This window comes from Lycium barbarum, chromosome 9 (assembly GCF_019175385.1).
Source record: "Lycium barbarum isolate Lr01 chromosome 9, ASM1917538v2, whole genome shotgun sequence".
NCBI lineage: Eukaryota > Viridiplantae > Streptophyta > Magnoliopsida > Solanales > Solanaceae > Lycium > Lycium barbarum.
Window position 1 is genome coordinate 48,603,327 of NC_083345.1, and position 15,206 is coordinate 48,618,532.

Genomic DNA, 15,206 nt, shown 5'->3' on the forward strand with positions numbered 1-15,206 from the left:
ATTGAGCTATTGAAAAAGGTATTTTCACTGTTTTTGTTCTTTATTTATATAAATAAACAAGAAGCAAATATAAATAAAATAACAAAACATAAATCACACAAGATATGTTATTATTTGATATACTAAGTAGGAGTTTTGACATAAAAATGTAATATTATAAGAAAATAACGTTTAATAGTATTAAGTTAGAAAAAGGTATTCAAAAATTAAAACTGCGCTCATGCATATTTTTTTAGTGAAATAATGCATGATTCACAATATTATGTCATTGCACGAGGAAAGTATCACAATGAAAATATATAACAATAGTTAGATAGTTTGACTCTCATACAGTGTTACTTTTATCTTTTAAAAACAAAGAAAATAATATTGTTGTAGTTTAGCATTGGATCTTATTCACATTTTGCTATATATCTCATTTTCTGTAAAAATATTACTAGCATCAAGTGTTCACGCCATAAATGCATGAAATTTGTCTTCTTGTAATCTATCTTAGTTTCAAGTAATATATTAAAAGCAATTACAAATGCTAAGGAGTATAAGATTCGACCAAAATTAAAAATTACAGAAGTTTATATTTAATCAATTTGGAAATATTGTAAGATGAAATTTAACCCTATGTACTTACAAAATAATAAAAAACGAAACCTTTATAATTACAAAATTAGAAAAATTTGAAGTGGTTGAAATTGGGCCGTGTAAGCACGGGCAGCTCCTGTCTAGTTTCAAACATAAGGGATGACCTTGCCTCTAAAATTAAAGTTAGGGATCATTTGGTCTTATTCTCTATCATAACATACACTACCTTTCTTTACGCCTCTTATCGTCTTGTTTCGTGGGTATGGAGCTTCAGATCCTAAGCCCAGCTAAACCATGTTGCTTATACACCTTTATCTCATCCTCCAGCTCCTATTTGACTGTAAAGCCACGAAACGCATTGATTATGAAATGTTCATCATCACAAGGGAGGCTGGAGAAATGTTCAAAGAAGAAACTATCTCGTATACTTAGAACAGAAGCAGCTATTAAAGGTATTGAGAGGAAAGCCAACTCTGAAAAGTATACTAATCTTTGGCCTAAGGCTGTTTTGGAGGCTCTTGATGATGCTATTAGGGATAACCATTGGGAATCCGCTCTTAAGGTTTGCTCTCTCTTCTTTCTGCTCCTGTTAAATCGATGACCCCATTGTGTGTTGCTGAAGAAATTGCACCGTTTGCTCTTCAAATGGGCTGGTCTTTAATTTTTGCCGTTAGCAATTGAACTTATGCCTATCAGGGCATAAGTAATTTAAGGGCGCGGGACATAACTTGTGCGATATTACGATGCGAAAATATATACTTATGTCCAATGAAAAAATTGTTTGTCTTGAGGGGCAAAAATTAAATACCAGCACAGAATAGGGACAGAAGTGCAAATGCCCCATTGTGCTCCCTCTAATTTATAAATTCACTAATTTGAAATGTGCAGAAAAGAAGTGTACTTTGGGTTAGTTTGGTAATGCTTTCCCCGGAAAATGTTTATATTTCTTGGAAAATAAGTGGTTTTCTACTCATGTTCCTGTGTTTGGTACACAAGTTGGAAAATGTCATTTTAAAAGCATTTGCATATATTCACAGCAAAAACTATGAGATTTTTGAATTCAGAGTGTACCTTGTGGTGGTGGGGGTAGAAGGGGGAGGGGGTGGGGTAGGGGTGGGTGGATTGTACGGGGTGGGTTGGGATGCGTTGGTGTGTTTTTATTGATTGGGAAAATGTTTTTCCTCAATTTTTTAAGGAAAACATTTTCCTCAATTTTCTCCTATTTTGAGGAAAACATTTTCCAAGATATTTAGTGCAACCAACAACAACAACAACAATAACATACCCAGTGAAATCACACAATGTGGGGTCTGAGGAGGGTAAAGTGTACGCAGACCTTACCCCTATCTCGGAAGATAGGGAGGTTGTTTCCGAAAGACCCTCGGCTTAAGAGAAAACACGACGAGAAAAGGTCAGATAAGTAAAAGCAGTTCAAAGCAAAATGAAAATGAAACTAAAGAAAGCGAAAAAATCATGATAGGAAGGGCAGCAAAAAGGTTTCAATCTTTACCTTGTGTGAATATTTCAAAAATGCTCCCAGGCACGGTTCACGAGAAGTCATTTTAGCCTAGAGTTAGTCAAAACTGTCCTTTTTCGGCAGGCCATGGCCGGATTTTGTACGATGGGGAAAAATATTATATTCTACAACGCAGGTTTCAAGTCTTACGATATTACTAGGTGCATTAATGGAGCAGAATCTTGGTACGAGTGGGTTGAACGCAGTCGGAATTTAATGAGGAGAGTTAAAATTAGCCGTAAAGTTTTAAAATGGTTAGTTTCAGTATTTATTGAAGCTTCGAAGGTACAGGGGAAAGCAATCAAGAGATGGAAGTTGAAGGACCATTTCTCAGAGTTTTATTGCACTCTTAAATACAACGATAGCGGCAGATATATCAGCTTTATTGCCATTCAGGGACAAAACAAATCGATCATTATTACACCGGAAACTACATTCAATGCTGGTTGGGGGAACATTGCTCACAAAATAGCAAACTTTATTTATGAACCAGAAGAAGTACAAGTTCAACAAAACACCGTGAAGCAGCTTGACCAATCATTCAAAGAAGCTTGCATCAACAACAGATGGACGACAGAGGCAACAAAACAGGCAAAGATACAAATAGTGGATGACTGTATTAAGATCACAGGCGGAACTTCGAAATCGGAGAAAGATCTGTTGGAGAGATGCCTCGTCGGAAAATTCCAGGGCCCACCACAGGAGACCCCAACCTTGAATGATGTGAGGAGATGGGCATGCAACAACTGGAAATCAGCCATAGGGGTAAATGTTTTTGCTATGAATGATGGACATTTTATGTTCGAACTGCCATCAAAAGTTTCGGCAGAGCACGTAATGTCAGGGGAATGGGTCTGGAAAAAGATGAAGTTGCATTTAGAATGGTGGAACCCAACTACAGGGTGCTGGCCGGCAGAAATAAGGAGAGATTGGGTATGGATCAGACTTCTAGGGTTACCCATGAATTTGTGGTCCCAGGGAATATTCAAGCAGATCGGAGACCAGTGTGGTGGCTTCATCGAGACGGAAGAAGAGACATCCCTCAAAAACCATCTTCACTGGGCTCGTATCAAGGTGAAAGGCGACGGAAAAATGGTGCCGAAAGAAATAGAGATGAACAGCGAGGGGTTTACATACACCATTCCGGTATGGTGTGAAATTCCGGTGACTGTGAAAGAAGAGAAAGAAGAAAGCGAAGGTGAGGTTTTTGACCCAGCAGTTAATATAGGAGAAAGAGAAGATGAGGCCTTTGACCCAGCAGTTAATAAAGGAAACCAGTCCTTTTTAGTGAAAGAATCAGCTAATATTAAGGGAACCCATGTGGGCACCTCGAAAGATGGGGAAATGTCACATGGAGTGGCACGTGACCAGAAGGCAAAAGGGAACCAGTCCTTTTTAGTGAAAGAATCAGCTAATATTAAGGGAACCCATGTGGGCACCTCGAAAGATGGGGAAATGTCACATGGAGTGGCACGTGACCAGAAGGCAAAAGGGGAAAGACCTTTATCAACTACAGCAGGCCAAATTAAAAGAGGGGGACATATGGGCCTAGCTATTAAAGGCCCAACAGATGGGGATCAGACAAAACAATTAAATTCTGAGGCCCATTATGAAGACATGGTAAATATCGAAATTCAAGCAAATATATCACAAATTAACAAGCGTAATAGGTTCCAAAGTCTGGAAATACAAGAAGTAAAAGATATCGATTTCAACCAACTCGAACCAAGAGAGGGGGACTTGCCAATGGAGATAGCAAGATACAGAGAGAAAGATGAAACTGGGGTTTTGCAATTGAAGGAGCAAGAAGAATTCAAGTTTCATAGCAGAAGATGCAGTACCATTGAAGATTCAATTACCTGGGGAAGGAACCACTCAAATTTTGAGTACTCCGGTCTGGGTTCAGCAACATATAATGAGTATGGGTACAGAATTTGGAGTTAATTTCAAAGGGTGCGAGGAGAAGGCAAAGGAGCTGTTCATGAAGATTGACAATAATAAACAGGAGAACAAGGAGAAACAGGGGGATCAGGAAATTATAAAGAGGAAGGGGATAAATGAGCTAAAAGGATTAGAGTTGAATACCAAATTCATGAGTTATGGTACCAGGAGCAGGGGGGGATATTTGGCTATCAAGGATCAATGAAGCTAAATATAGTGTCGTGGAATGTAAGGGGGCTGAATTGTGCTAAGAAAAGAAACATGATCAAAAACATATTACTTACTTGGAAGGCAGATGTGGTATGCTTCCAGGAAACGAAAGTGGAAGGGGAAATTGCAGAAATAGTAAAGGATGTATGGGGGAATAGATGGGTGAGTTATGTACAATTGGAGGCAAGTGGAACTAGGGGTGGAATTGTTATAATGTGGGATAGAAGGGTCTGGGAAGGAACACTCAGCAGTGTGGGAGCTTACTCTGTTTCCTGCAGTTTCTCAGGGATAGATTAAGATTTCAACTGGCATATTACAGGAGTCTATGCACCAAATGATAGAGTGGAGAGGGAAGAGACTTGGTGGGAGATTGGAGCAGCTAGAGGGTTAATTTCAGGCCCGTGGGTGCTGTGTGGAGATTTCAATATTGTCAGACATCCTTCGGAGAAAAAAAATTGCAACAGAATCAGTAAAGCAATGACGGATTTCTCTGATTTCATTGAGGATATGGAATTAATAGATCTGGAATTATCAGGGGGAAATTTCACTTGGAAGAAAGGAGACAGATTCACAATAGCAGCAAGAATTGACAGGTTCCTCTTTTGTGAAGAATGGGATGCAAACTTCAGAAATATTAAACAATCCATTAGTCACAGAGTGACCTCTGATCATTCGCCTATAATGTTGCAATGTGGAGGTTGGGAAACTACAAATTCCTACTTTAAGTTTGAAAATTGGTGGCTGGATACAGAAGGGTTCAATGAAAGAGTGAAGGGGTGGTGGGATTCTTTCAACCACAGTGGGAAACCTGATTACATTCTGGTAACAAAGCTAAGAGCTTTAAAGGGGAAATTGAAAGAATGGAGCAAGACAGCACAAGGCAATCTGGGAATTCAAAAGCAGAAAGTGTTAAGCCAACTAGCTAAGTTGGAGGAAATACAAGAACAGAGAGCTTTAGAGGAAGAAGAGATAGCCTCCAGACTAGCTCTCACCATGGAATTTGAAGATATAGCCAGAAAAGAAGAGACAAAATGGAGGCAAAGATCGAGGGCAACCTGGCTAAAACAAGGGGATAGGAACACTAGTTTTTTTCACAGAACAGCTAATGCTCATAGAAGAAGCAACACAATTGACAAGCTGAGGGTTAGAGGAGAAACAATAACTGATCCAATAGAGGTGCAAGAGGAAATTGTTGATTACTATGAGAAATTGTATACTGAGACAGAGGACTGGAGACCACAATTAGACATGAGAGACTGCCCCATGATTGAAGATGCTGACAATAACCTCCTGCAAGCACCATTTGAAGCTCAAGAAATTCTGGACAGCATAAAAGCTTGTGCAGGTTACAAAGCACCAGGCCCGGATGGATTTACCATGGCATTTTTCAGTCAGTGCTGGGAAATCATCAGCCCAGACCTAGTTGCAGCTTTTCAGAATTTCCATAGAGAAGGAATCTTTGAAAGGAGCCTCAATGCCACTTTTGTGGCACTCATTCCAAAGAAGAAAGGAGCAGTGGAGTTAAATGATTTCAGACCAATCAGCCTGATAGGGGGGGTTTACAAGATCATAGCTAAACTACTAGCTGAAAGACTGAAAAAAGTTATTCACAAGCTAGTGGATAGACAGCAGATGGCCTTTATCAAAGGCAGACAGATCATGGATGCAGTGCTGATTGCAAATGAATGTGTGGAGTCTAGACAGAGAAGCCAGAAACCAGGAATTCTATGTAAGCTAGATATACAGAAAGCATATGATCACTTGAATTGGAATTTTCTTGTTCAAATGCTACAGAAGATGGGTTTTGGTGCCAGATGGATTAGATGGATAAAGCAATGCATTAGTACAGTCAGATTCTCTGTCTTGATTAACAGAACCCCAAATGGCTTTTTTCCCTCTCAGAGGGGTTTGAGACAGGGAGACCCCTTATCCCCATTTCTCTTCATCTTAGCAATGGAAGGTTTGAGTAACATGATTCAAACAGCAAAGGTAAAAGGTTGGGTCAGGGGATTTCAGGTGGACAACAGATTAGTAAATAACTTGGAAGTAACTCATTTGCAATATGCAGATGATACATTGGTTTTTTGTGAGGCAGTGGAAGAACAGATATTGGTTCTGAGGGTCATTTTCATCATATTTGAAGCTGTATCAGGGCTACATATCAACTGGGGGAAAAGCTTCATTTATCCCATCAATGAAGTAACAGATTTGGAAAGTTTGGCAGAAAAGTTGGGAGGTAAAGTAGGAGAACTTCCAACAACATATCTAGGCATGTCTTTGGGAGCAAAAAGCAAGTCTAAGGGAATATGGAATGGGGTGGTGGAGAAGTGTGAGAAGAGATTAACAAACTGGAAAAGTCAATATCTCTCCTTGGGAGGAAGACTAACTTTGGTCAACAGTGTGCTTGATGCTTTTCCTTCTTACATGATGTCAGTCTTCCCTGCTCCAGTGAGTGTGATAAAAAGAATTGATGCCTTAAGAAGGAATTTTTTCTGGCAGGGTAATGAAGACAAGAAAAAGTTCCATCTGGTCAATTGGGAGGAAGCAACAGTGAACAAGAAAGAAGGAGGTGTGGGGATCAGAGACATGAAAATGCAGAACAGAAGTTTGATGATGAAATGGTTATGGAAATTTGCAACAACTGACAATATGCTATGGAAGGAGGTCATCTCTGCAAAGTATGGTATGGAGAATAGCTGGATGACAAATGTGGTGACAATACCATATGGTTGTAGTGTATGGAGAACAATCAGACATCTATGGCCTTTAGTCATAAACAGATCCAGGTTCAAAGTTGGCAACGGCCTGAAAGTTTCCTTCTGGGATGACAAGTGGATTGGTCATGAACCTCTAAAGCAACTCTATCCAGATCTATACACATTATGCCTTCAACAACAAGCTACAGTTGCTGAATTATGGACAGGACAAGGTTGGAATTTACACCTCAGAAGACATTTAAATGACTGGGAAATGGAAAGAATAGCGGCCTTCTACTCCATAGTTGATCAATTCAATAATTTAACAGGAGAAAGAGATACTATGGTTTGGAAGATAGACAACAAAGGTTTGTTCACTGTAAATTCTGCTTACAGAGACCTGAACACATCAAACAACCAGGAGGTAGGATGGCCATGGAAGATGATATGGAAAACTAAAATACCTTACAAGGTAAATTGTTTTTCCTGGCTATTGGCAAAGGAAGTAGTGTTGACTCATGAGAATTTAAACAAGAGGGGGTTCCAGTTGTGCTCTAGATGCTATTTATGTGGGGAACAAGCAGAAACAATCAACCATCTTTTTTTACACTGCAAATGGGCAGATCAGTTATGGAAGATATTCATCAGTCTGAGGAAGATCAGGTGGGTGAAACCAGGGAGCATTAAAGGAGTTCTTAGCTGCTGGAACAGAGACGGCAATGCTGCAAGACAGGAAGAGAGATGGAAAATTGTCCCAGCATGTATTTGGTGGACAGTATGGAAACAAAGAAATCAGAGATGTTTTGAGGGCAAACAAAGTGACCTACAGAAGTTTAAAATGAATTGTTTAGCTCTATACTATTTTTGGTGTAAACAGGAAGTTTTAGGTCAAACTGAAGATATTTTTGATGTTTTAGATTACTTGTAAGGAAGAATATAGATAGGAGATCAAGCTGTAAGGTGTAACATTTTGAAAGGGGGACTACATTCTTTTTGATGTAGTATACCTGTGGATATATAGTTAACTGTTACCATTATCAAAAAAAAAAATCATGATAGAGAAGTCTGTTAAAAGGAAGCAGTAGCTACCACAGATAAATAAGATAATCGAAGTACAAGAAACAACATATAGTAGCAAGAATCAAAGGACAATAGACTATAGATCAAAACTGTTACTACCTACTAGCCTTCTACCCTAATCTGAGTCCTCCATACCCTCCTATTTAAGGTCATGTCCTCGGTAAGCTGAAACTGCGCCATGTCCTGTCTAAGCACCTCTCCTCAGTACTCCTTCGGCCTACCCCTACCTCTTCTGAAACCATCCATAGCTAACCTCTCACACCTCCGCATTGGGGCATCTGTGTGTCTCCTCCTCACATGCCCAAACCATCTCAGCCTCGCTTCCCGCATCTTGTCTTCCACTGAAGCCACTCCCACCTTATCCCGGATATCTTCATTCCTAATCCTATCTCGCCTGGTGTGCCCACACATCCATCGCAACATTCTCATTTTCGCAACTTTCATCTTTTGGACGTGAGAGCTCTTGACTGCCCAACACTCTGTCCCGTACAACAAAGTCGGTCTCATAACTACTTTAAAGAACCTGCCTTTAAGTTTTGGTGGCACCTTCTTATCACACAGCACTCCTGAAGCGAGCCTCCATTTCATCCACCCTGCACCAATACGATGTGAGACAAAGAATGGAAAATAGGAAAACATTTTCCTTCATACCAAACACACCCTTCATTAGCATGAGTCGATTTTGAACATTTCAGTAAGGACAAAGAAGTAACCTGTGATGTCTTTGTAGTTTTTTTAGGATATAGCCCCTGATAAATTTATCTAAACTTGGTTCCAGAATTGTAATTTTTTTTTAATTGTTACTCCCTCCGTCTCAATTTGTTTGAAGGTTGACCAGTTTGGGAGTCAAACAACTCTTTCTTTGACTACGATTTTCTCCAACTATTTTCATATATTGTGAATTATTAATTATGCAGACTTATAGTACTTTTTATGTAGTTTTCAAATATGTAAATTTTATTATAAAATACTCGAAGAATCTATGTTTAACATTAAGTCAAATAAAAAGTTGTTTGACTCCCAAACTGGTCAAACTTTGGCACGGAGGGAGTAATAGTTTTACTTCATTCTTTGTTGATGCTTCAATAAATTTCTAAAGAAATGTAAAAGAAGAGAGCTTTGGAACTAAACTAATGTAAATTCAATTAAATTCAGTGAATTGAAGAGAAAATAAAAAGGCAATAGGAAGAAGCTTGAAACAGCAATTCACTCTCTGATTCCTCAGTGGGATAAACTGTTTCAGGTTGTTTTTTCATTGTTCTGATGAATTCTAAAACGACAGAATAACTAAAAATTATTATAGAGCTCAATAGTCATTCATTTTTGTTGTTATTTCCCATTGTTTACTGCTCCTTGTGTCTCTAGTATTTACAATTTTCATGTTAGTCTGAAACAGACCATTAGGCTATTGTTTGATGAAGCATTCTACTATTTCAAGAACATAAACATACAACAATTACTGATATAGCAAGATATTACAAAATTCAGATACAGGTGAATCACGTTTGATGCTTTCTCAATTCATAGTAAATACAGAAAATAACTTATTGTAATCTTGCCTTTGTGTATCCTTCATTTTCATTCAGTTCTGATGATTTAAATTGGCCATAAAATTCCTTCTCCATTGCTTCCTTGTATCAACTTGTAGGTGTCCAATTTCCATAGAACTGTTATTATTGCATATTGAACATCCCCTCAATCTTCATGCCAGTCGCAGTGCATTCCTATCAGCGCTGTGATTTATATGCACATGTACAAACGCAGCATAGGCTACATCCTAAAATATTCTTGTCAGATACATTTTTCTTGGTTACAAAATCAGCTAATATTCACTTTCAAATAGTTCAACTGGTCATCTTTCCTCATGCCTTTTAGGGAATTGAAATAACTTTCCAAGACTGGCTTGAAAAACTTCTCTTCAAGCCCCTTCATTGCAAGTCTTTTGTTATTCTTCTGTTTAAACTCTTGATCACATGCTCAACTGGAATGGAGTGGAGGCTAGAAAAAATAGGTGAACTATTGTGTGTTTAAGGTTTAATATTTTAAATCTAATCGTGAAGTCAGAATTAGTATTTCTTTCCTCAGGTTGCATTGTTTTTCATTTATGAATTTTCCGTTGCATACACTTGTTGAAGCAATAGTTTGGAATGAGGCTTAGTTGATTGACTCACCCAGAAGCCTATGTATTTGTTACTGTGTTCCAAATAAAACTGTAGATAAAACTCATATTTGTTGTTTTAACAATTTTTCTGACAGAAATTTGTTCTTACTTCTAGATATTTGACCTTCTTCACAAGCAACATTGGTATGAGCCAAGATGCCATACATATGCTAAGCTTTTGATGATGCTCAGCAAGTGCAAGCAGCCAAATCAAGCTAGTTTGCTTTTTGAGATTATGCTAGCGGATGGGCTTCAACCAACAGTAGATGTTTACACTGCACTTGTAAGTGCATATGGCCTTAGTGGTCTCCTTGATGAGGCCTTGCGAACCATTGATGATATGAAATCAGTTAGTAATTGCAAGCCTGATGTGTATACTTACTCGATCCTTATTAAGTGCTGCATTAAAGTTCGTCGTTTTGATATGATTGAAAATATTTTAGCCGAGATGGTGTATTTGGGAATTGAATGTACTTCTGTGACGTACAATACCATAATTGATGGCTATGGTAAAGCCAAGCTGTTTGAGCTGATGGAAAGCTCCTTGACAGATATGATCGAAAGTGAGACTGCCTCTCCAGATGTTTTCACCTTGAATTCAGTAATTGGGTCCTACGGTAGCTGCGGGAAACTTGAGAAAATGGAGAAGTGGTTTGAAGAATTTCAGGTAATGGGAATAAAGCCAGATGTTATGACATATAACATTCTAATCAAGTCATATGGAAGAGCTGGCATGTATCATAAAATGGAGTCTGTACTTGATTTTATGAGGAATCGGTTCTATTCCCCAACAGTTGTGACTTACAATATTATCATTGAGACATTGGGTAAGGCTGGCCATAGTAAGAACATGGAGCAGTTTTTCCTACAGATGAAGCAGGAAGGGGTGAAGCCAACTTCGTTCACTTATTGCTCTCTTGTCAGTGCTTATAGTAAAGCTGGACTTGTGGAAAAAGTTGATTCAATCATGAGGCAAGTAGAGAATTCAGATGTAGTTCTAGATACTCCTTTTTTCAATTGCATCATCAGTGCTTATGGTCAAGCTGGTGATATAGAGAGGATGCTGGCATTGTTCTTGGAAATGAAGGTCAGAAAATGTAAACCAGACTACATCACATTTTCTACCATGATCCAGGCCTACAATGCACAAGGGATGATCGAAGCTGCCAATGACTTGAAGACGAAAATGATCACTTCTTGTGGTACTTCAGGTACTTGTACTATTTTTACTGTTATTCATATTGTTTTTGTTTGATATTTTACTGTTCTTCTTCTTCTTCTTTTCTGTTTCTCCATGTGCATAGCATTTTTTCTTCATAAAGTATGAATCCTCTCAGACTCACAGTTAGTAGCATAAATTCCAGCTATTTAAGTTATTTCTGGCTAAATGCAGATGATAATAAAAGACTCTGGTATTCTCTAATAAATTAGCTTTTATTTAGCTGTGATATGTATACTAATTTATCATTCAAATGACCGCTTGATATCTGACGCTTTGTTGTTACATTTTCTTAGAATCAAATGAATTGATCGGCGGCTAGTACAATCTATCTGCTTTTGTGTAGAGGTATGCTATAACAATTCGTAAATCAGATGGCATGGATTTAAGGAGAAGAACATAGTGAGTCTTTTTGCAGCAGTGCACTTTCTCGTTACATGTTTCTGTTAGCTTTTAAAGTCCTTAACGCACAACTAAATAGATTTTGCGGCTTTTGATGCTGGAGAGGGAAGGACGTTATAGGGAGGGAGGGCAGTTAAACTTCTCGCATTTACTACGTCCACGAAACAGCCAAACCATGCTGTGCTGTCTGTCGTGCAACATCTGGATTCATCTTCAGTTGATAACCTCAGTGGTGCTTAGGTGAATGGCGATTTTCTCTGTAGTGGGTGATTATGATGGATAATTAACTCCTTGGTAACACATTGAGGAGCTACACAATTTCAGCTGTCACTGGGGTTTAGTATTGCAGTACTAATAGTCATGCCGCAAAGCCTTTTTTTCTAACGAGAGCTGACTCATAACCATACGCGGGATTTGGACAGGTCAGTGATGTAACAGGGCTTCTTTCAAAAGAGCAAAGCCATGGACAGATGGAGCATTATTAAGACACTTGCTGATTCTTCCTTCTGAATCGGTCGTTTTACCTCTTACTGGATGCAAGTCTTAGAGTAGCAGATACATGGAGCAATATAGTGTAAGATAGTTTAACTTGTTACTGGGAAATGAATTTTGATACATGTTTGATATATCTCTAAAAACTTTCAGTGAATTCAGCACAGATAATCCATTGAAAAGCTGCAGCTGAAGCTTCAGTGGCTTCACAAACGTCTTGTCGTGTCACTCTCTTGATCAATTGTCTCCAGTAACCAAGTTAAAGATAGAGATAACTTTTGCTGAAGGAAGCTACGGCCTCCAGGTACCCAATAACTGCGTCGAAATGTTTAAGGTGCAGAATTCGATGTCACTGCCATTATCCAGCCTTCTTCACATTTCTTATTTTTGCTTAGAAGTCTAAAAATAAGTCTTGTGAGAAACAAGAAAAAAAGCAAGAAGTCTTGTAGGACAAGGTTCTCGATGAGAAAGTGTGAGTTATTACTGTAATCGCAATGTTTTGCTCTTTAAGGGATATTATCGAAGCTGATCTTGGTGGGATACTCCAACAGATCCATATGTACTCAATATAGTATATTTCTTTGGCTGACTGCAACTTCATAAATTTTAATTTTAGGGATGATAGTTGTGCCCACTCAGTGGTCCAGGGCTCGAAGGATGGATATTCGAATATACTGGGATGCTCTTGCCCACGCCCACCCCCTTATAAATGTGCATCTTAACTTGTACTGAAGGGATGATGCAAGCATTCCTTAGAATAGTCAAGATGCATACAAATCAAACTGAATGCTACCTTGACAGAACAGATATATGTTGCGAAATAGAAAGTCTTGGCTTATTTTGGGAATTTAGCCTATTCTCTTTTAAATACAAGTAGAATCCTTGCAGTCTTGTGTTAGTTTAATTAAGTCCTATGAGTTGTCTTCATCTGAGTAGGACAGGTGGCAGTAGCTAGCCGTTTTAATATTAGTATGTTGTCTATTTTTTATTGGTTGTGATTGTTAGAGACAGCTGTCCTTGTAGCCGTATTTAGCTAAGGCTGTAATCAAAAGAATCTATGAGAAAATTACCAAAAGTTATCTTTTTCCATATTTCTTTCTTTTACTGTTTTATTGCTTTGTCTCTTTCCTTACATTTGGTATCAGTAGCCAGGTTCCGACGGCAATCTGAATCACCATTGGTGGAGTCCCAAACTTCTAATGATGCTGAAGATGGGTAGAAAAAAATCGAAGCTCAACTTCAAGCCTTTATCGGTGAAAACAAGAAAAGGATGGAGCAGTTGGAGTTGGACCAAGCTCGGTTCAACTCTGAAGCCAACAGGCGATTTGATGCACTTGCTAGGTTAGATGGATAACACTTCAAGGGTAGAATCTGCTGCCTCTGGTCGTTCGTTGGTTGCCCTGGCGTTGGGGGGTTCATCAGTGGAAAGAGGCGAGCTGTCGGTTATGGGGCTTGCTAGGCCATCTGGACTGCTCAATACTCCTCCGAGTTCCCGTGGTGCGATTTTACCTTAAGCTCCCTTCAATCCTCAAAATTTCTCTGCTCCTATCCCTATACCCCATTATACATTTTCATCTCCCTATCCTCTAGCCCCGGTTTCCTATTTCAACCAAGTTACCACTACCACCAACTATCCTTACTTCACCATTAACTTTTTCTCAACCCATGACTGCGTCAAATTTTTCTAGGACCCATCTTAATAATCTAATGACACCACCTTTTTTTACAGCCCCCTTGGAACTGCTTATACTACTCCGATAGCTTACAACAATCTGTTCACCAGACCTTTTACTCAACCAAATAAACCTCCTATTAACCAGACCACACACCAACCCAGATTCCAAGCCAACTACCAAACGTACTACCAGTCCAATGCTATGGTACTTGCAGCTAATACCCAATTTAAGTCCCCAAAAATTACATTTTCCTTCCTTGAATTCGATACCAATAACCCACGTGGGTGGATAAGGAGGTGTGAGAGGTTCTTTGAGCTATACCAGGTGACCCCAGAGCAAAAAATGCATATCGTGGCTGTGCACATTAAGGATCAAAATGATCCTTGGTTTGATGTTTACATGATGGAGCGTGGGGGTTTCGTGGCTTGGGAAACATTTTTTTTTTGGATGTTTGTCGCAGGTATGGAAATATACGCCCATGGATGTGGTGACTGAGTTCAATAGGTTACAACAATAGGCTGACGTTGATAGTTTTTTCAAAAAATTTGAAGAAATGCGTTTCTATTTGTTGTTGGTTAACCCTACATTGAATGAGGCATATTTTGTGTACTGTTTTGTTGGAGGGTTAAGCTTTGATTTACAATCTATGGTTAGGGCTTCTAACCCTCAAACTATGCTTGAAGCTCTTGAGATAGCCAAACTTCATGAGAAAACCTTTGCCTCAATCTATAGAAACCTACAACCCAAACATTCTTCTTCTTAAAGCTTTGCCTCCTATTGTTACCAAAGGCCCAACTAACAGAACCATAGAAGTTTCTCGTGACAAAAGGTTGTGCTACAAATGTCATGAACGATACTTTCCAAGCCATCAGTGCAAGCCTAAAAACTTGAATATGATAGAGGGAAATGAGGATGAGGTCTTTCATGAAGCTGTGGAGTTCCCAACGGAAGAAGTAGAGTCCCTTGAGGATTCGCAAGGAGAAGTAGAAGAGGAAGTTTTAGTAAATATGATAGAGGGAAGACCATCAGCCATACGAATTACGGGTTGGATCCATAACCAACCCATTGTAGTTCTAGTGGATTGTGGGTCAACTCACAGTTTCATAAGCCCTGATTTGGCTCAGCATCTTGGGTTGAAAATATGACCTACTGTTAGGCCAATGAAAGTTATGCTGGCTAACGGTAGTCATATGTGGTACCATGCGATTTGCCCTGAATTAATGTGGGAAGTTGT

At 38.9% G+C, this 15,206-nt stretch overlaps 1 protein-coding gene across 14 annotated transcripts; it reads left to right on the forward strand.

The window, feature by feature from the left end:
* The first annotated feature begins 750 nt into the window (after nt 1-750).
* LOC132612358 (pentatricopeptide repeat-containing protein At3g53170-like) lies at nt 751-14,587 on the forward strand. 14 transcript variants are annotated; one of them, XR_009571729.1, is made up of 5 exons: nt 751-1,141; nt 10,299-11,394; nt 11,884-12,378; nt 12,459-12,600; nt 13,442-14,587. XR_009571729.1 is itself a non-coding variant. In XM_060326637.1 (3 exons), exons 1-3 carry the CDS (start codon nt 842-844, stop codon nt 11,922-11,924), a joined length of 1,437 nt encoding a protein of 478 aa, XP_060182620.1. In that variant the 5' UTR covers nt 751-841; the 3' UTR covers nt 11,925-13,387. The 14 variants fall into 14 exon arrangements, 1 of the variants encoding a protein (XP_060182620.1); XR_009571728.1 differs by having other exon boundaries at nt 13,445-14,587; XR_009571730.1 differs by having other exon boundaries at nt 13,449-14,587.
* The last annotated feature ends 619 nt before the right edge of the window (nt 14,588-15,206 follow it).